Source organism: Brienomyrus brachyistius, chromosome 14 (assembly GCF_023856365.1).
Source record: "Brienomyrus brachyistius isolate T26 chromosome 14, BBRACH_0.4, whole genome shotgun sequence".
Classification (NCBI taxonomy): domain Eukaryota; kingdom Metazoa; phylum Chordata; class Actinopteri; order Osteoglossiformes; family Mormyridae; genus Brienomyrus; species Brienomyrus brachyistius.
This window is the reverse complement of record NC_064546.1, coordinates 19201534-19223466: the sequence shown is the minus strand read 5'-3', so window position 1 is coordinate 19223466 and position 21933 is coordinate 19201534. Positions and strand designations below refer to the sequence as shown.

General features: G+C 45.2%; 1 protein-coding gene across 3 annotated transcripts; it reads left to right on the top strand.

Moving 5' to 3' along the window:
- The first annotated feature begins 483 nt into the window (after nt 1-483).
- shprh (SNF2 histone linker PHD RING helicase) lies at nt 484-21161 on the top strand. 3 transcript variants are annotated; one of them, XM_048974678.1, is made up of 31 exons: nt 484-662; nt 1438-2024; nt 2235-2324; nt 2484-2613; nt 2700-2921; nt 3584-3662; nt 3794-3944; nt 4205-4307; nt 4501-4757; nt 5082-5705; nt 6813-7064; nt 7143-7221; nt 7333-7496; nt 7659-7915; nt 8281-8402; nt 8934-9022; nt 9124-9216; nt 9911-10018; nt 10350-10492; nt 11264-11437; nt 12884-12946; nt 14043-14268; nt 14589-14726; nt 15196-15297; nt 15400-15471; nt 16282-16470; nt 17224-17316; nt 17470-17556; nt 17899-18077; nt 18243-18323; nt 19293-21161. In XM_048974678.1, the coding sequence occupies exons 2-31, from the start codon at nt 1449-1451 to the stop codon at nt 19390-19392; spliced, it is 5043 nt and encodes a 1680-aa protein (XP_048830635.1). In that variant the 5' UTR covers nt 484-662; nt 1438-1448; the 3' UTR covers nt 19393-21161. The 3 variants fall into 3 exon arrangements, 2 of the variants coding, with proteins under 2 accessions (XP_048830635.1, XP_048830636.1); XM_048974679.1 differs by lacking the exon at nt 2235-2324; XR_007382291.1 differs by lacking the exons at nt 15400-15471; nt 16282-16470; nt 17224-17316; ... (2 more) ...; nt 18243-18323; nt 19293-21161 and adding an exon at nt 14838-14903 and having other exon boundaries at nt 15196-15294.
- The last annotated feature ends 772 nt before the right edge of the window (nt 21162-21933 follow it).

The following is a 21933-nucleotide window of genomic DNA, read 5'->3' as shown; positions in this document are numbered from 1 at the left end:
CTAGGCAAACAGACAACTTCGACCTTGCAATGGCTGGGCCAAAAAGGAAGAAAAAAAAAAACACAGAATATTACTATATCACATTGTCTTCCTACTGGGTGCAGAGGTGTTCAAAAAGGGAGAAAGATAAATGGAGTTATTCTGTAAATCTAATGCAATATACGTGTATATTTAATGACCGTATATACATTAGTGTAAATGGTATATTCAATATATATCCCATTTATCACATTTAATATACATAAATTAAATATCATAATAGTGCTTCTAAGCCATAAAAAGAATGCCTTTATGGAGCAAACAATTCATTAATGACAAATGAGCTCAATGATCCACACGATTAACCAATTACACTAATACAATGTAAACTAATTATGTAACTCAACTTGATCCTTATAAAAGGGTAAACAATGCCCCCTGGCGTCTGCTTAGACGATCAGCAGGCAGCCGCTGGCTCGCCGTGAGTTAAAGGTTTTACTTCCTGTTGCTGCATTTAAAGATGGCGCAGCGTTGTTCACCCCATTCCGACAATATCTAAGCTTGTTTGATGGGGACGTTTCGGTGTGATTTTATCGCTGCCTTTTAAGCGGCTCCTCTGATTTCATCCGCCACCAGATTATAGCGACAGTGATATGTCCGAAGGACCTTGTTGGCAATAAAAAGTAAATACTGTCTGTCTTTGTTCGCTGCTCTATTCCAAGCTGTTTGAGTCGTATTAAACTGTTTTGTCCAAATCATGCTTCTCATCTGCTGTTATTATTATAATACTTAATGATGCTGAAATACGGTCGCTGTATGTAAATGTATTGCTGCCATTATTGAAATGATCGCGCAGGAATGTATGCAAGTTATATCAGTTTGGTGGAAGTAGGTCGATTGCGTATCTAAATACGGTTTACCAATATGTTGCACATAATAATCAGCTTGATCTTTATGAAGCTGACGAAGTTTGAGGCGGTGCGTGGATCTAAGGCGTCGCGTTGCACTGAAGTTGGTGTCAAACGCATCAGTATCGATGGCGATGGAGTTCTGTGGCCACAGATGTGTCCTGACTCCCCTATTTCCAGTCGTGTATCGTCGCTGTTATTTATCAAGCAATGCCGCATAGCGAGACAGTTGCGCCGTCTGCACTGACCTACTAGTCTAACGTGGCTTATGAGGTCAATATGGAAGTTTTCCTTTTCTTTTGGGTACTTAAGTGGGCTAAGAAGCCACTGCAAAAGAGAGGAGGGGTCAGATCCCTGAATGGGAGCTTTTGTTGTTGCCATCGCTGAATGACTGTGAAAAGCAAAATAATAATAGCGCCCTCTTCGGAAACTTGATTTCGAGCAGCTTTAGTACGTTTGAAATATCACACCACCGACCTTTACAATGAAACTATATACAATGAGTGTCTGTACCTAAATGTACATTTTTGTCTTGTTCCATTCCCAACAGAAGCCATCTCAATGAGTAGCAGAAGGAAGCGGGCTCCGCCCGTCAAGGTGGACGATGAAACTAAAAAGAAGCTCAACTGGAACATGCATGAGGACAGAAGGAGTGAAGCTGTCATCCTGGATGATGACCACATCCTGTCCTCAGAGTCCTCGTTGGTGTCTCCCTTGGCCGTGGGAAAGGGTGACCTCGAAGCCAGCTGCTCTAACTCCTTAGTGCTTGCCGAGCCCGGGCAAGAGCCCTCGTGTTCATCCTCGGAGAAGCCCGCACCTTTCAGGTTGGCGTTGGTGCCCGTCTCCAATGGGGACCAGGTCTGGAGGGCGTTACTCGGCGAGTTCTACCTCAGCACCAGCAGCTTTCCCGTGGATCTTGAGGAGAGACGCCTTGCTCTACAGCGGAGTGGCGATCGGCTTAGTATGTTCCCTCTGGAAGATGCTGGACCCAGAGATGAGGGACTGCTGGACCCGGCCACCATGTCTGACTTTCCGGTAGAGTGCTCTCTTGCCGTCTCGGTGTTGGAAGACCTGGAGTGGCTGCAGAGAAGAAGGATCATCCAGCTTTGTCATAAACAGGACAGGATGTCCATCAAGGTAACATAACAGTGTATAATTTCAGCTTGCGCAGAAGATTTGAAGTTTTATGGATCTGAAGATCTGATTGTTTATGCTGACGGATTTTATGTATTGAAGCTTAAGCTCCACCAGGCCGTCCACTATATACATTTCAAACCCATATCACTTTAATATCTATGTCATAAACATTCTGAAAGCTGGATCCACTTTTTGTGACCTTCATCATAGATGAAAAGACCGTCCCTGGCAGAGAGGTTCAGTGGTTCCCAAGCGTTTTGCACCGAGCACCACAGATCAAACCAGCGAAGTACCACATGGGTGAAAAAAACCTGAAATTACCACAGTCCTCTGATGTACCAACAGGTGGTGCTCTGTGTACCGTTGGGGGTACGCGGTGCACACTTTGAGTACCACTGAACTAAATGGATCAAAGCCGTTTAGCTCATTTTGCCTTTACTTCTGTTTTGGGAATGACAGGTTGGAATTTACCTGTTGGAGGCCGGTTTGGGACGACCGGAGTTGCTGAGCGAGGGGAACAGCAGGATACGAAAAGCGAACCAGCTGATGCAGAAGCTGATGGAGCTCTTTTACGACTTCATCATCCCCGGTAACCCATCACCTGTGCTACTTTCATTGGGGGTGGCGGGGGTGTGTGAGGATATCCGAGGAACGTGTCCCTTTCTGCCCCGGCAGAGGTCGTGGAGGGCGAGGAGGGGAAGTGCGACACCGAGCTGGAGAGACAGAACGTGGAGGAGCTGTACGACTATGTCAGGCACCTGCACCAGCTGGAGGACCTGGATCTGACGGTGCAGGTCCAGCATGAAGCCCTCATCCCTGTCCTCAGACCCTATCAGTGTCAGGCCGTCAACTGGATGCTGAAGAAAGAAAGATACGGGAAAGACGCAGTGATGCAAGGTGCTCATCTTCCATAAGTCCTAATCCAGCACCAGGTCACCGTGCGTCTGAATCCTCTCTCAGGAAGTACTGGGCAGGGACTGACTACTATATCTCAAAGGATATAAGGATTCCAGGATTCAAAGTATTCAACAGCTTTATTCTCATTTGTACTGGCACAAGTACTGAGTACAATCGGACGATTACTTGTTTGTTTCCTGCAGATTGGATAATTCAACACAGAGTAAGATGACATGGGACAAAAAGTTAGTAACAGGACATAGGACAACAAATGTCTAAGAGACAAGAAATTTTATGAGGCAACTTGTGGACAGAAAACAATATTAAGTACTAAGATAAATATATAAATAAATCTCCACTGGCTCTGGTTGTGTGACAATAAAGACTCGATTCCTTTTATGATCCCTGGAGGTGTGAGGCTACCCAATGATCCACCCTGTGTTTTTATTTTACATCCGCAAAATAATTATTTTTAGAGTCAATGAAGTGTGAGGTTTTGGCAGAGAGACAAAATAGGACTTTTGTCGAGGAAATGGACTGAAAACAAACAGATCGGGGCACAAGATTGGACCTGGATGCAAAATACTGCCTGGAGTGTAAAACAAATGTGAAATATGACTCAGCATTTGTGAACTTATAAATTATTCTTCCTCCCCCTGCAGAGAGAACTATGAATTTTCTTTGGAGGGAGGTGGTCACTGGTTGTGAAAAAAAACTCTTCTATAATCCCTACACAGGCTGGTAAGAACCATGTGACATTTGTGCATGAAATATAAAAGTAAAACTTTTTTTATGTTATGAGAGACCGTATGTGGGAAGTGCATGAAATTCGCCATATTTAATTATGATGTAACTCTATTCTCGGTTCTCAGCCTTATTCGGGAGTTTCCACTGGCTGGGGTGGACTGGCCCGGTGGAATCCTGGCAGACGAGATGGGGCTGGGGAAGACAGTAGAGGTTCTCGCTCTCATCTTGGTCAATACCCGGAAAGGCCTCCAGGGCGGCGGTCTCACTCTGCCTGCAGTTAGTACTCGCTCTGTTTTCCTGTCTCTTTTTAGCCTGACAGTACAACATGGGACACAGGCAGTTGGTAGTGTTGTGGGTAAGAATATTGCCTTGTGATTCAGATGTTAAAGCTTCAAGTTCTAGACGGTTAACGCCGCCTCCCCCACCTACCCCAAATCCGTCCCTGTACTCAGAGAGGCAGGCAAATGTACATTAGGATTTAATAAAATGGCTTGTTTTTTGTCATTCTGAAAGGCTGCTCTTTTGCTGCCTTCCAGGGGAAGTCAGTGAACTACTTTGTCCCCCCACCACCTACAAAGAGGGAGGGGACTGACCATTACAAGCGAAAGATGCAACCCAAAGAAAAAGTATCGTATCCAGGTACTAGTTGGCATTAATGTGGTACAATATTCTCTGGCAAAGAAGTAGCCATTATTGGGAGCTTGAACGTTAAATTAAACTGCTGTTGAACTATAAGTGATGTGTGTTAAAGCTCCACGACTTGGGGAGAGGTGGGATTCGAACCCGCGACTCTATAGGTGTAGAGCTAACCGCTGAGCCTCTATCCTCACAGCCATACGCGTGATGCTCCTGACCGCCATAAAAGAGATGAGGGTGGGGAAAGGAGCCTCCATCAACGCCATCTTCACCTACATCCGCGCCACGTACGGCTACGACCTGCTGAAGAACCGCGGCCACATCCGGAAGGCGCTGGGCAGGCTCATCAAAGAGGAGATGGTGGAGCAGGTCAAAGGTCGAGGGCTGGCTGGCTCCTTCCGGCTAGGGAAGAACTACAAAGAAAGCAAGAGGAAGGGCAGCGCTGGGAAATCCGTGCGTACACTTCGGGGTTTTTATGAAATGAAGGGGGTTGGATAATTAATACCATCAGTATTTTATTACGTAGTACTTCAAAGACGTTAATGTTAAGAATTAATCTCTGGTAGGATGGATGGATGAAAGATTATAGTCTTTTGATACTAAGGAGAAATCTGGTAACCTTTTATGAATTTTGTGTTTCCTAGAATCAGTGATATGGGCAGCATTGAAGATGAGATGTGCTACCTGGCCAAAATGTATAACTGCGTTGTTTTACATGAAGCAAAATATATGGATATTGCGTAATTGTTCATTTTGTGTCTTTCCTTTGATTTTAAGCAAAAGGCAGGCCACCAGGAGAGTAAGCAAAGGAGAACATCCTCCAGGTGTGCCGGACAGGTGAAGGACACCAGCATCATAGAGCACCCCCTGGTGGAGGAGTGTTTAAACAGCAGCATCTCTGCGGGGCCCCTTTCTCCCGGGTACCGACATGAACTGGACGATTCGTCGGAGGGGAGGAACTGTAGCACCCAAGATTCAAAAATCACAGCCCCGGCAGATGGGCCTGTAGGGGGCGTCGGAGAGACAGACATGGATCCCCTCAGGGGAAGCAATCAAGAGGAGGTGGCGGGTGCAGGCGTGATGGATGTACCTGCCCGGGCCTCGGCGGTTCTACCTTTCAACACTCCCGACTACCGGTTTGAGTGTATCTGCGGGGAACTGGGCCTGATCGACTATAAGGCTCGCGTCCAATGCCTCAATTGCCTCCTGTGGCAGCACGCTGAGTGCGTCAACTACAAGGAAGAGAGTCTGGGGAAGACGCCCTTCTACTGCCCCCACTGCCTGGTGGCCATGAAGCCAGTCCCCACACGGGCCACCCTCATCATCTCTCCCAGTTCCATCTGCCACCAGTGGGTGGACGAGATCAACCGCCACATCCGATGCTCCTCGCTCCGGGTTCTGGTAAGGACTCTCTGACGGTGCGAGAACCTCCTAGAACATCACGTTGGACTTTTCTGAAAGATAGACTGCATGCGGAATATAATTTTTCAAAGCTGTTGGCAGGTTTCTGGGACTCCAGTTCAGAAAGTCATTTCAGGACCCACCGCTTACGGACAGATGTTTCAGAAACTAAACAAATAGCTAGCGAGTCAGAAGCTTGTAGCTAGCTTGCTGGTTAGCAGAACATGCTGCTTTACCAACTAAATAGGGATCAAATTTAAAATTTTAGTGTGGTGACTGTTAGTGGTCAGCTGGGGGCCCCCAAACCTCAGGAGCCCCATGCAAATGGATAGTTTGGTAAACATCACTGCTGGCCCTTTGTCAGGATTACTACGAGCGCCCCCTACAGGTACACACGCACATTGCGGTTTCTTTTTTCCTCACAGTAGTTTGCCATCCACTGTGTTCCTTTCTACCTCATTTTTCACATGCCTGGCTTTATGTTTCTGCATAGTTGCACGGCAGTTTAAAGCTGTAACTGTAACAAAGTGCCCTGAAACGTGCTCTATATACCAAAAACAAAAACGGTAAAAAAGGCAGAATGTTTGTCAGAATGGTTGCAGAGTTAAGAAGTTAAACCCAGCAACGCACTATTCCCTGGGGGGCTGGTTTTCAGCTCTGGTCCCGTGGGGTACGCTGTGGGTGTGTGCTGGCTTTCGGCCCAGTCAAAACCTCCAAGAATGAATGAAAGAGTCCCACAGCTCCAACTATGGGGAATGAGATGATGAATTTTAATCAATGTTCATTCAGTACTGTCAATGCATTGAGGGACTATGGGATGATATAAACGTCACTCAAAAACTTTAATTTTCTCTTCATTTTGGTGGAAAGACAGACCACTTTACAAGTTATTGCTACAATTTTTTCCTCTATTTCACCATTTTTTCTTGTTTTTTGTTTATTTCTTCAGCTTTTATTGTCCTTTTGTTTTGGTTTGTTTAGTTTGATTTTATGTAGCACTTTGGTTGACCTTTGTTTTAAATGTGCTCTATAATTACATTTTGATTTCATTTCATTTTGGTACCAGAAGAAGGCTCGATTTTTGGTTTATTTTCTTCACCGTCCCAGGTTTACGGCGGCGTGAAGAAGCACGGCTTCGTGCAGCCTCACTTCCTGGCCGAGCAGGACGTGGTCATCACCACGTACGACGTGCTGCGCTCCGAGCTCAATTACGTGGACATCCCGCACAGCAACAGCGAGGATGGCCGCCGCTTCCGCAACCAGAAGCGCTACATGGCCATACCGAGCCCCCTGGTGGCCGTCGAGTGGTGGCGCATCTGCCTGGATGAAGCCCAGATGGTGGAGTGTACCACCGCTAATGTGAGTTAACCCTCATGAATATTCGAAGTGCAACCTCACATGCAATGAGGTTCACTGTACGTTTGTCTCCCCCTGCAGGCCGCAGAGATGGCATTGCGCCTTTCTTCAGTCAACCGTTGGTGTGTGAGTGGGACTCCCGTGCAAAGGGGCCTAGAAGGTAAAACCTTCATGGGGCAACATGGTCTAGCTGGTGACATGGTTGTGGTCTCATTGTCTACAGAGGTTGCCTCTCTAGAGAGTTAACGTGTTGCATCACTCCCCTGCATAGATCTATACGGCCTTGTGTTGTTCCTTGGGGTTGACCCCTACTGGGTGAAGTACTGGTGGGACCAACTCCTCTACCGCCCCTATCGCCGGGGAAACACAGAACCCCTCTATAATGTCATTGGCCAGATTCTGTGGAGGTCGGCCAAGAAGGACGTCATTGACCAGGTCTGGTGAATTCTACAAAGACAGATCTAGTAAATAATTCAAGAATGATGTATATCGATTATAGTTGATGTTTTATTTTGTTTCTGTTCAGACATTTATGTATCTTAATGAGGCACCAAAACAAAGTTCCTAAAGGGTTCCTTCTTCACTAATCCACACCAGATTCAGATTCCACCTCAGACTGAGGAGATCCACTGGCTGAATTTCTCTCCGGTCGAGGGCCATTTCTACCACCGGCAGCACGAGGTCTGTTCCCAGGATGCTCTCCACAAACTCAGGAAGATCTCAGACTGGTCACTGCGGCTGGGAAGTCTGGACCGACGGACGGTCAACAGCATCCTGTACCCGCTGCTCAGGCTGAGGCAGGCGTGCTGCCACCCGCAGGCTGTCCGCGGCGAGTTCCTGCCCTTCCAGAAGAGGTGAGCTGAGCTACGTCGGGCCAGATGTTCCAGAAGATCCACCAGCTGCTGTCATGGTGTGATTTGGACGATGGATTTGTTGCATTGTGTTGGGAATGGTATTCGTGCTAGTACTGGTGAGTAAGCACCTAAAAAGCATTTAATTAGGTGCTTCCCTAATCATCTCCACAAGTACTAATTTACTCAGAGTATCGATTTCGAATAACTTTGTCATCCAGGTGAGCTACTGGTAGTAGTTCTTTAAGAATGAGGAAGCTAATTTAAACCATTTCATTGAAACGGTACAGATGATAAGAATTTAGACCGCTGATGTTAGGCCTGTGTCTATGGTTCTGGTCAACCATCCCCCCCCCCCCTTGTTTCAGCACCATGACGATGGAGGAGCTTCTCAAGACCTTGCAGAAGAAGTGCCGGGTGGAGTGCGAGGAGGCACACCGGCAGCTGGTGTGTGCGCTCAACGGCCTGGCCGGCATCCACATCATCCGAGGTGCGCCCCCTAGCTGCACGGATGCCAGGGTTGCTGCCTCAAGCACCTACCAGGGCCTTGTTTGAGAAGGACGGCCGACCTAAATTATGCTCCAGAAAAATATCCAGCTATCAGCGAAGTTTATCATCTGTCAAAGTTAAGCAGTTATAACTATTAATAGTAGTTACTATGTTTCCAGCACAGAGCAGTGCACTACCATAGAAAGGCAAAACCACCTAACTGTGTATTTTATCAAAATTGAAGAACTACAAAATGCAAAAGTCTGTTTGACTGTTTTTTGACTTGTGATATAATATCTCCATTCAGTTGCTCGGTTTTGAAGAGACGTACACATGGGTAGACAGTCGGAAAACTCTGAAACTCGTTTTCTCAGTTTCCCTGCCAGCATAGTTACTGTGTCTTGCCTTTGTGGGGCAGTGCAGCCTCACACCTCCAGGGTTGCGGGTTCGATTCCTGCACCTGTTAATGCGCATTAGAGTACATCGCTCTTAAAGGAGGAGTGTGAAGGAGCCCTTTCTCTGTCTCCCACAGGTGAGTTTGTCGAGGCCGTGGAGATGTACAGGGAGGTGCTGCACTCCTCAGAGGAGCACAAAGACAGGCTCAAAACGGACTCCCTCCAGGTCAGCTTCCTCCCATCCACGTCTGTCCTCCTCTTCCTCATTTCCGCCACAGGCTCTGTATGCATTTACGCTTACGCTACCCCTTTCCTGTGTCTGAACAGAGGCTACACGCCACACACAATCTGATGGAGCTGCTCAGCGCAAAGCATCCTGGGATACCCCCGACTCTGAGAGACGACCGACTGAAGGAAGAGGTGTGTCCACTCTGTCCCTGTCACATGATTCCTAAAAAATAAGTGGTAACATTTCGCTTAAAGCTGTCATCTATAATGCACTATATATTTACATTCATAATGCATTATAATGGTCGGTATTAGAATTAATAGAGCATTACAACATTCTCTACTGACAGTCATAAAGCATTATAGTGTTAATTAAAATACTTCATAAGCTCCAATGAAGCTCTCATCTATATTGCACTATAGATACCTTTATAATGCATTATAAAGGTCAGTATAAGCGTTAAGGATGCTTTGTACTGTGTTATGAAGGTATTTATAGTGCATTATAGATGAGAGCTTCATAAAGCATCAATACTGCATAATAAACATGGCTATAATGTGTTTTTCCCTTTTATGAATATTTGTAACCATTTTGGTAATGAATGTTTTATAATGTCTTATGAATGTGTTCATAGATTCTTAGAGACAGGACATTCATAGAAGGTGTTACTGAATCAGTTTATATACACACATGTACATGTGAAATCTTCTAGATGTGAGCATGTTCGTGTAAGTAACTTTGTGGAAGTATGAGTGAGGGAATCTGCATTTATCTAAGTATAAGAGCTTCAGTGGGAAAGTAAATTTGCCTGTAAGTTCCTAAGGAGGTGCAATTAAATGTGTGCCCGATTGCAACACCCCCCCCCCCCCCCCGGTCCTCCACCAGGCAGGGCAGCTAAGGCAGCACTACATGACCAAGTCCAATCAGGAGGTTTCCGACGCCCAGCAGGCCCTGCAGCCCGTCCTGCAGAGCATCAGCGAGCTGAAGGGCAAGGTGGGTGTGGCCGGGGGCGGGGACCACAAATCATCATCATCCTTTTTTTATATGCATTTATATTCATGTGCATATATATGCATGTGTACATTTGTTCATTTAATTTATTATATATGTACTGATGCATTTATTAAGTGCTTTCGCTAAGCTGGTACACCAGTTCTAATCTGGTAACAGCTAAAAATATTAATCTAGTAACAGTTCATTTTAACTTGGTTGTCCAAGTGAGTTACTGGTTAAAAGTTCTGTAAGACCGTTTGACCTCATTTTAATTTGTCGATACAGAAAGTCGGATTTAGCAACCAGTATCGTACCTGTGCTTGTGCTGCAGGTAGATTTGAAGTCCCCCTGGTGGCTGGACGTGGTACAGCAGGCCATCCGCTACTCCATCGACGACGACCTGGTGCAGCGCATCCAGAATGAGCTGACCTGCAGTTACAAGCAGGAGCCCAGCAAGCTGTCCTTAGCAGACAAGTGAGTCGAGCTCCGAGAGCAGCGAGGCAGACATCAGGGTGGAAGGTGCCAGTAATACTGCCTCCCTCACCTCCCTCCTGTTCCCGACTATTACAGAGCATCTTGACTTACGTGGAACTGACTTACATAAATCTAGACAAGAAATATACAGGACACATAGAGTTTACGGAGGCACTAATGCAAAATAGCATACGCTTGTGAGTACATTCATAGTGAATTTACAGTATTTAAATGTTCTTGTTTCATGTATTTTATATGTGGTCCTTAGTATGTCTTACTAGTATATTTTTGGCGTATGAATTATTTGCTATTTGTGTTTTGAATGGTGAATCCGAAAAATATATCTTATGTAAGGGTCTGGGGCATGGATTAATTACGCGTCAGTTGAGAACAGCCTGTTGTTATCAGTGATTTTATATATATATATATATATATATATATATATATATATATATATATATATATATATATATATATATAATTAAATATTATAATTAAAATGGGAAACATGTAGCTTTGTGGCTTCATTTGCCATGTCACTGAGAAGTTCTACTTTCTAAGCCTTAGTGCCCTTTAAGGGAGGTGTTTTGTTAGCCTTGTTCAGCTAATTGTGTAAAATTTTGTGTCGTAAGCTGTGGCCTTTACTTAATGGTTTCCTTAAATAACAACAAAAACAGCGAGAATCATGGGAATTTCCAGCTGCGGCTTTTGAGGAGCGTCTCATACCCGACCCCCGTACCCACGTGCCTCTTTACTAATCCATCCCCTCAGGTTCCGGGACGGTCGCGGCCTGCAGTTCCTGCTCACCACTCAGATGGACGACCTGATCAAGTCCCAGAAGACAGTGCAGGGCGCGGTGAAGAAACTGGAGGGCCCGCCGTCTAAGGAGGTCATCGAGGAGGCCACCATCTGCCACCTGAGACCAGTGCGGCTGCCACTTAACAAGTGAGTGCTGGTCTCAGGGCGCCAAAGCGTCACTTATGTTCCTGCCCTCTGGTTACACTCATGCAACATCTGAACAGCAGAATTAATTACCTGTCAGTCTCCACCTGGTTTAACCAGGGGGGCGTAGCTAGAAATTCTAGGCTCACCTTGGGCTAGGGATGGCACTTTCAATACGAAGAAATATGGGTCTCATATATAGTACATAGAATTCGCCGACACCCAAGACAATGGTATCCGTGGTCCCCATGGAGCGGAGGAATAATTTTCAGGGCCCCTATAAAGTATTGGACCCCCAAGTTTGCCAGGGTATCCGTGCTCATCTGACACCCCTGGGTTTAACCCAATTCGGACTGATGGGTGGACCCCATTGGCTGGTTGACTGATGGGTTGATCCCATTTGCTGGTTAAAGCGTTTGTGTTCTGTGATGCAGCTATGTTTATAGGACTGTGGGAAAGCCTGTGGGGGAGTCATGTGACACAGGGAAACAGATTGAGCCCTCATATGGAAGATTTTCCTTTTCGGGGGCGTTCGAGAGACGCACGGAAAGGGGGGGGCAGGGGCTTTGCAGCAAAACACTTTTCAGGATAAACAAACGAAAGTTCTCCTTTTTCGGCAGATGGCAGGAATGCCAAAAAAAAAACCTCAAAGCGAACTCATAATTCCCTGGATCGCATGAACATCAGTTCAGCCGCACAGAACCAGTTCATTGTATCCTGGGGAACAAAAAAAAAATCAAGATAACATTATATGAATAAAAAGGAATAAAGACGAAGTGAAACAAACCAGGACAAACAGAAGGGGTCACATGACTTCCCTCTTACACCATCCAGACAAATACTCATGTCCCTGAAGTGTTTTAATGAGGCAAACAGTCAAAACAAAGGGCTCCATTCATGCTGTCTTAATTCCATGTTCGTCTGTGTTAGCATGCAGAGTACTTTAAATAATGGACATTCAGGCTGCACAAAGATATTTACGTTGTTTTGGAAGCTGAGATTCACAGAAGGTCAAGTCTGGTGACGTAAAGTGAGGAGGGTTTAGGGTCGGAGAGCATCCAGCATCCCTGGAGCAGCTGAGATTAAGGGCCTGTTTGTTCGGCGAAAATAAGAGCTTTTCTTTTTCTCTCGGTGTTTCTCTGGGTTTTGTTTGTTTATTGGATTATTATTATTAACACACAGTATAACAACATTGGGCGGCAGCATTAATTACTGATGGCACCCAAATCCATTCAGTGCACCACATCATGAGCTTTGCCCTTACTTCACAGCCACCCCTTCCCTTCTCACACCTTCAAACGGTAAGTGGGACAGTGAGGGTGTCGGAACTCTAAGAAAAACAAATTAGCAAAAAGAATGAAAAATAACACCGCAACAAACAAATGACTGGTGTTAAAGTTGAATGGAAGTTGCCCGCTGTTAATCTAATGTCACTTACTTTCGTTTCAGCTGCGTGTTTTGCAAAGCGGACGAACTATTCACGGACTACGAGTCCAAGCTGTTTTCTCACACGTGAGTATGCCAATGCCGGGGAATTGCCACGCAAAAACATGGAGATGCACGACACGGTTGTCTCTGTATGGAGAGGGCTTAAAGACGAACACATAGACGAACACACAGACAAACGTGCAGACGAACATTCAGACGAATGTGCAGACGAACGTACAGACAAACGTGCAGACGAACATGCAGACAAACGTACAGACAAACGTGCAGACGAGCACTCCCTTTTTATAATTTCCCGCCTATTCATTAGGTAAATGTAGTGGTGTTTATCTGCCATTAATAGTATTGTACTACACGATCCATCCATACGATCCAGGAATGAGGGGAACGGCTTGAAAGGGATGCTTGTACATCACAGTACACTCACACATGGTCACATATTATGTGCAATCAGACCAGCCTACTCCAAGCTCATTTACAGTGAGAGGTACTTCTACAATGAAGATAAACTGGGAGCTGTGTGTTTGTATGTGTTTGATGTAGTACAGGATTATATCAGTCAGGTGGGGTGTTGCAAGGGTACAAGCTGTCAACCTTGGGTGGGGGGGGGGGGTGATTAAATGCCCTAGTATACATGTGTACAAGAAAAAAACAACAAAAAAAAACCTTAGTTAACAGAATTAGTCCTATTTCTAAAGACTGCTGTAGGAGCAACTCTTAGCAGTGGTGGCCTAATGGTTAGGGAAGCATACTTGTGGTCAGAAGGTTGCTGGTTCGAAACCCTGACCAGCAAGGCACCACTGAGATACCACCCATGCACTGAATTAGTTGCCCCCTGCTTTGTCGATGTTACATATGGATGCATTTCATTGTGTGCAAGTGGGGTGACAACAATCACGTTAAACTAGAGTACTGCACTAATCGTGTACAGGTATTGAGTTCAAATCTCAGCATGTTGCGCTTCTCTGTGCTATAAGTCACTTTGAATAAACAAATAAATGAAGCTGCTCTTTGGCTGCTGAGTAGTGAACGACATGTCGGTGATCGTTCATCTAGCTTCATCTGTTTATCTAACTGCTCTAGTAACAACTACTGTAGGAGTGTTTTTTGCATATTGGAGGTGCAATGAAAATACCCCAAATCTGCCCCCTTCCCACTTCAGTGTGAAGGGCCAGACAGCCATCTTTGAGGAGATGATCGAGGACGAGGAGGGCCTTGTGGACGACCGGCTGCCCACCACCAGTCGCGGCCTGTGGGCGGCCAGCGAGACGGAGCGCTCGCTGAAAGCCATCCTGTCCTTCGCCAAGGCTCGCCGCATGGATCCCACACTGCTGGAGGAAGGCACCACCTTCATGGAGCTCTTCGAGGCGTGGAAGAAGGAGTACAAGGTATGCAGCCGTGCATTGTGGGTAATGTTTTCCATTTTGTTTTTTTTTAGACGGACCTATAGGAAAATGTACCGAAGCAGTTGCTTAGCAGGTCATTTCACTTCACTTGCAAAACTTATTGAGATAGATTTACACTTCATTCATATGTTTACATGATTAGTAAAAGTTTCTAATAGTTATGAAGCAAACGTTAAACTAAGGTGCTACCTAATAAGGTTTCAGTTGAGCTGTCTTGTTCAGAGGTATGAAGATTGAGCCTTTTTATATTAGCATTTAGCTGTAGAGAAATCGCATTTGTCTTCTGGCCGGTGGGTCGGCAGCTACTGCACGAGTACTGGATGGTGCTCCGGGATCACGTGTCAGCCATTGACGAGCTGGGCATGGCCACGGAGCGTCTGCGGGTTCGACATCCGGACGAGCCCAAGGCCAAGGTGCTGCACATCATCGAGCCGCACGAGGTGAGTGGGCGTCCCCGGGGTGGCCCTGCCCCCACACCAAAAATTAAAAAAATATTACATATTATCAGTTTGTATTCTATCTGGGTCTTAATTTGAGGAATTCTTCCCCAGTTTTCCTGAGAGATGGGAGCAAAATTCCATAATGAGGAACAACATGTAAATAACTGATGAAATCAAGTATGTGTGTGCGATAAGCTCAAGATTTAAGATTATTTTTTGGCCTTTTGCACTTCAGCACAGGGGAATTCACAACTGAACCATTCATTCAGTGACACGAACAGCGAACAGGATTAGACAACACAAAACAAGACAAAGTCATTCGAATTAACAGTCCCTCCAAAATCCTTCAGATTTTTATTTTCTTTTATGGGCGTGTGCCTGTCTTGAAGTTTTGTGTGGTTGTGACATCATTGCCTTTTTACGATGCACATTTATTTTTTTATCGTTGTTTTTTAAAAACAATTATAAGGTGGAGCAGAACCGAGTGAAACTCTTAAATGACCGAGCAGTAGCCAAATCCCAGCTTCAGAAGAAACTCGGCCAGTTCCTGTACCTCACGAATCTCGAGAAGGTAAATCTCAGAAAGGATCCTGTCGTTTTTCACCGGTGTCGTCAGTTAATTTCGCTATGGCCGCAGCTCATGCCTGTTCCGTTCTTGAATACCAATTTACAGTCCCAGGACAAATCCACAGGGGGCTTGAACCCAGAACCATGCCCCATCTGTGCCCGGCCGCTTGGACGAGAGGTGAGCCCGTCCGCCGGCTCCGCACCGCTCGCTTGGGATCGCGGTAAATCGCAGGGCCTCGTCACCTCGACCGGCTGCCAGTGACCTCACTGCGTACCGGGGCCATCTGCTGCAGAGACCAGCCTCGCCCCCCCCTGGAAAAACAAAGCCAATCTCTGTTAGGGATGTTTTTACATTTATTTATTTAGCAGGTCCTTTTATCCAGAACGACATACAATTGAGGCAGCAGGGTCAGTCAGTCACTACTGCAGTAATGGAGAGTAAAGGGCCTTACTCAAGGGCCCGATGGTGAAATCACTCTGCGAACCACAGGATTTGAACCGGTGACCTTCTGATCCACGGGCACAGAGTCCAAACCATCAGAGCCACATGTCCTCATTAAATCTATTTAAAGTCAAATCAGAATCAGCCAACGCTGTAGGTACTTGTCCTACCTGACCCTTATCTTGTTAAATAGGCGGCTCTGGGAGCGAAACACCCGATCCCTGTCTGAAGGATGTAATGAGGAAGAAAATAATTCTTCAACAGTTACCCTGCCTGTCAGGGCTCCGCAAAACCTAATGACTATTCCAGAATAATCTTCCCAAAAATGGAAGAGATTAAATCTTTATGGATGCATATTTCACTACGTAGTTAAACTCCTCTCCTGACATTTACATAAGCATCCATAAAGACTGCAGATTTTATGAGTGCTTGTGGTTGCTTTTTATAAATAGTTAAGTGAAGGATGTAATAGCAGTTTTCCGGATGGAGTTGAGGGTTTGGTGCTTGTTTCTGGTCCATGACTGCGTTTCCCCATCACCGTGCCAGTGGGCCGTGCTGACCTGCGGCCACTGCTTCTGCAACGAGTGCATCGCCATCATCCTGGAGCAATACAGCGTGGGCACACGGCGGCGGGCCATCAAGTGCGCCATCTGCAGGCAGACCACGTCCCACACGGAGATCTCCTACGTTTTCACCACCCAAGCGGCCAGCCAAGGACACGACATCCCTGTCAGAGTGAGGCTGCCTTCCCGGCTTCGAGGTTCCGCTGTTGTTAGGTTTTATTAATTGTTAAGAATTTTATTGATACAGTTTGACACACGTAAAAGAGGAACTTTATCTGGTGCATGCAGTTTGGGTAGACAAAGTGCAAACCAACAAGCATGCAGTGCAAAACAAGACAAAGTACCAAGACAGTACAGTTTGTGGGAGTTTTACTTATACAAAAGTGTTCTGAGGGTAGAACGAAAAATGATTAGTTCAGAGAGATAATCAATCAGGTGGGTCCAATCAACATAGAGAAGGAGGGAGCAAGCCTTCTGATTGGTTGTTCCTGTCTCCTCTAGTTGCTTGGACCAACCATTTCTACAATCTGATTGGTTATCAGCAATCAGCACCGGATATTTACTATGGCAAAGACTGGATATATCGTGTCAAAAACATAAATTGTTTTTGAGATTGATTAGAGTTTTAAATTGATTTATTTCAAATTAAGCCCCATGCAAACTTTCCAACTTGTATTTAAGTAAAATTATGATTAATAAATGTCTTCTTCGTGTTCAGGAGAATGTACCTGAAACTAGGGCAGGGATGCTGTAATTACTTTTGATTAATTATAGCAGCTGATTGCAGTTTGAATCTCCTTTTTTTCCAAGTGTCCTGAACCATTAGTGTGTTTTAAGTTCAGCGAGGCTTTTTAAGGCAGGTTTTTAAGGTGGCATTATGGGAAAAGTGCTATTGCTGTCTCTGCTCCTGTCATCCTGACCTCAGGGAAGTCACTCCACCAAGGTGGAAGCAGTAGTGAGGACCTTAAAGAAGATCCAGATGGCCGATCCGGCTGCCAAAGCACTCGTGTTTTCCACGGTGAATTCCATCCCAAGCTGCCACCTCCACGCACGACTGAACCCGACCTGTTAAAGCGGAAATGCTGCACCCGGTTTTCCACACGTGCGACAGAAATCTAACGTGATGAACCGCGGGGCGATGCTGACCAGCGTTTTGTGTGTGATTTTTCAGTGGCAGGGCGTGCTGGATATCATCTCGCAAGCCCTCTTCGACAACAACATGGAGTTCTCACAGATTAATGGGATTCATAAATTCCAGGTCAGTTTATATATATATATATATATATATATATATATATATATATATTTCTGATTATGAGTCTGTAGGCATGATCTCACTATTTGGATTGTCTTCCGAAATAAAAATGAACAAAAAAAATCCAGTCGCTTCTTGTTCTCTGTGCTTGTCGTTCTTAATCAGTGTTAATCAATATATCACATTTAAATTCATGTCATCATAGGTTATTCATTAGAATTCAAAAACGCCAATGATGTGTCGTTGGCATTGAATCTTTTCCTTTCTGGGAGAGGCTGGGGGCTTGTCTCCCACCCTGCTTCTGGAAGATGGATGGATCGTTGTGTCCTGCTCTCGCCCCTCCAGGAGAACCTTTCCTCTTTCAAGTACGACGAGAAGATCAACATCTTGCTGCTGCCGCTGCACACGGGCTCCAACGGGCTGAACATCATCGAGGCTACGCACGTCCTGCTGGTGGAGCCCATCCTGAACCCCGCCCACGAGCTGCAGGCCATCGGGAGGGTGCACCGAATCGGCCAGACCAAGCAAGTGTCAGCTTCAGATCTTCCACTCTGCTCCACAGGGGGAGCCATGTTATTAGTGATTGTCATCAGACCCTGTATATATATATATATCTACTGAATTGTTAACCTCCACGCCATTTCTACACTGATGGCTGTTCGCTAACAGGCTCTTTCTCACGTCACCAGGCCGACTTTTGTCCACCGGTTCCTGATTAAATCCACCATAGAAGAAAGGATGCAGACCATGTTAAAAACCGCGGAAAAAAGGTGATTCTTATTTCATAGTATAGTTGTTCAGCAGGACAGCGGATGTAGTTCATTAATGTTTTTTGATTTGATGTGTTCTGAGTCCATTCTGTGCATTTTTCCATAACCTCATATGTAAGAGCTGCAGTGAGCGTGGAGCTGATCTCAGGAAACAGGGTGCGAGGCAGGGAGCAGCCTGGATGGGATGCCGGTCCAAATAAGGACACACACACACGCCTGTACTCATATCTTTATGGGAACCATCCATTCATTTCTATGGGCAAAACCCTAATCCCACAATGACTCCCTTAACCCCCACCCAGCCCTAACCTTAACCACAAGTAACCAAACACAACACAGGACTTTTATTGCGTTCACAGATTTTAATAAAATTAAATTTCCCGAAAAAATGTCCCCACAATGTCAAAATAACACGTTTTTATCACATTGTGTATTTGGTGGAGCAACTAGAGAACCCTGAAACCCCCACCTGAGCATGAGGTGACCCACACCGCATCACAGACTGTGTTACATACTGCGTCAAACGCTGCGTCGCACTGTGATACACACTGCATCATGCACTGCAGTCACGCACCTCGTCACACACTACATGGTACACTGCGTCACACACTATGTTACTGCGTCACACACTATGTTACTGCGTCACACTGTGATCCACACTGCATCCCACACTGCTTCACACACCGAATTACATATGGTCACACAAGGCGTCGCACACTGCGTTACATACTTCGTCACACACTGCGTCACACACTGTTACGCAGTGAGTCGCTGTCTAAGCCCTTGGAAGGACCACATCTCTTAAAACCTAAAACATCCTGTTAGAATAGGTCCTGTCTTAATGGATACTCATGATCCCCAGACTTCGCTGTTACTGACAGCTGACTGGTTGCAGCAGTGGCATTTGAGCAGCACCAAACACATCGGTTCTGATCTGGGAACTGCTTGTAACAGCCGTGTTTCCATCAGTCACAGCACCTCCGCCACCATGAAGCACTCGGAGGCATCGGTGCTGACGGTAGCAGACCTGGCGGACCTGTTCACTGAGGACCACGAAGCCATGGAGTGACAGGTCGGGCCAGCGGGCCCCAGGCACAGGCGGCGGCATTACGGTGGCCACGGAGGACCAATCAGCACACGGCGTGGTTTGTCCCCATTTATAAATGTGCAAGATACTTTGAGATGTGGGTGGTCATACTACACTGTTCTTCATATTCAGGGTTTCAAATTGTTTTTCTAGGCTAGTACTTCAATTTTCTGTACATAGGAAGATGCATTTAGAAAATACCAGTACCTCCTCCTGCAATTTTAATGTTCTGCAGTAAGTTACTTTTCAGGGAAGAACCTGATTTCTGAAGAGGGGTATTTAAAGAAGACTCACTTTTCAGTCATATTGCAATCTTGCTTTTGCTTTTCATCCCTGTCTGCTTATTATATGTTTTTCACAGTAATATTGGTGGCAGAATTCAGTTTATAGCCTTAATTTAAAGTATGGGAGCCGGCTTAACGTTCCATTGATGATATCCCTGCGTAATGTTTCAGGAAAACATCAGCAGACTCCCCAGAGGGTAATCCTTTAAGTAAGACGCTGGTTTACTCTGAAAGATTCAAAATATTTAAATTAGTTTTTTCAGGTCATTCAGTTCTAATTGGCTGTTGTTTTATTTTTAATTGGGTAGGTTTTTAAAATAAATAAATAAATTTAAATCCTTAATTATAAAGCCACTTATTTTTAATGGATAAGCACTATTTTTTTCCAAGACTTATTCTCAAGAGAAAAGTTTTGCTCCCTGTTGAAATTTCTCCAGTTCGAATGTTGTAAAGGGGTCGTTTTCTGGCTGTAAAAGTTCCATTTGTCCTTTAACGTGCGACAGAGACGCTAGGCGCTTGTTTTCCATCTGGCAAGGTCCTTTCAACGTGCCGTCTGGCCAGAAGCCAGAGGCAGAAGATCGAGTCAGACTTTACAGTTCGTTTCATTCACATTTAATCCATAAATCACATCCCGTAAGATGGTGCTTTAAAACGACACGAAAAAACACATGTGGGGGGGGGGCAAACTCATCAAAGATGTGAGTAATAGAAAGGTCTCCACCCAACTCTGCGAGATGAGACCAGCAGGTGTTGCTGTCGATAGTGAGATCACGGTCCCCCACGAGCCGCCCAGTAAGAGGGAGTGTTGCATTGCATCTTCTTACCGAATGTAATTTTGTTTCTCAATTTAATGCCATTAGCATAACGTTAAAGGGATAGATCCCGCCGAGGCCGATGAGCTTATGAAATGTATTACCTTGGGATGCAGGCCATTCTCCCAAGTTTCAGTTAAATCCTTATTTAGCCATTGAACTACTGCAACAATGCACATTCAGCACAAATCCACATTACCTTTAAGTCTTAATCTCCTTTTACTTTTGCCAGTCGAAAATACTCCCAGTGGTACAAAATGTTCTGCTTTGTGTAAATGGATCATAATAAATGTTTAAAGAAATTGCATCAATATTCAGGAGTTGGACTCAGGTGCTTTTTGTCTTCTCTGTAATAGGAAAGAGAAACAAATGTGTAGATCTTTCCTACACCGCAATGCAGACACAAAGCCACCAATCCTCTGCCCGCCTTCTCCTGGGTCAGCACTTCTCATGGCAAAAATGAAATTTTCCCATTTTGGTGAGATGTCAAGTACAATACAATGTCAGCTATTGGTTAGCATGTTAGCGCTGTTATATTTGTGCTCCACCACGCTAGTGAAGGTATTTTTATCATTCCAATAAACGATTGTTTTGCTGTTAATTTATGTCCTCTATGTATTTATATCTCTGAAAATAAATGCCCGACTTATTTTGCCGAAGGTCTCTTTTATGTCAGATGTTTGTAGCCTGTTCTTCTGGTTATTTTATTTGTCTGGTTATTTTCCTGTGAGCTGAAAATCAGGGTCTACAAAGCGGCCGCAAGTTCTATCCATGGTTTCATTTCCGCTCGATAACTTCTTTCCTGAATCAGAAATGTGACCGTTGACCTTGGGTTGACCTCCAGCACCTTTGTTTGTTTACGCTGGTTCACATACAAAGTCCTGGAGCTCAGGGCATAGAAGAGAACAATAAGAGAAACGATAAACACTAGGCCTGTCATCGTGTCACTTCCCAGAATGCTCCTTGTCGAATAGCGTAGCACCTCTCAGGTTTTAACAGTGAAGTGTAAGGGAACATGAAACACAAAGTGACTTTATATATAAACAAATACATCTACAAATGTTCCTGGGTGTTTAGTGAGGACCTCCAACATGCTCCAGATAGCTTTACCCTGTTCCTGGTGTAATTTACCGTTGGCTTCCACTTCCACACTTCCAGTGCCTGACTGTAAAACATTCTTAATAATCATCCATCCATCCATCCATCCATCCATTCGTCCATCTGTCCATCCATCCGTCCATCCATCCATCCAGCCACAGAATTCTACCCACAGAAAATTCTTTTTTCTTCATATGGAAATAGCTTTTAGATGCACTCTAAAAATTAATGGTTGAGTGTGCTAAAGAGCATAATCTTCCTGAATAAATCATTATCTTTTAGTCATAGTTTAAATAAAGCGTAAGAGAGTATGAACACCCAGACATTTT

Bases quoted from the DNA above. Each gene is read 5' to 3' on its own strand.
- shprh (XM_048974678.1), top strand. From the start codon at position 1,449: ATGAGTAGCAGAAGGAAGCGGGCTCCGCCCGTCAAGGTGGACGATGAA. The intron at 3,945-4,204 runs GTTAGTACTCGC...GCTGCCTTCCAG, and splicing joins GCGGTCTCACTCTGCCTGCA to GGGAAGTCAGTGAACTACTT. The intron at 14,269-14,588 runs GTATGCAGCCGT...GTGGGTCGGCAG, and splicing joins CGTGGAAGAAGGAGTACAAG to CTACTGCACGAGTACTGGAT.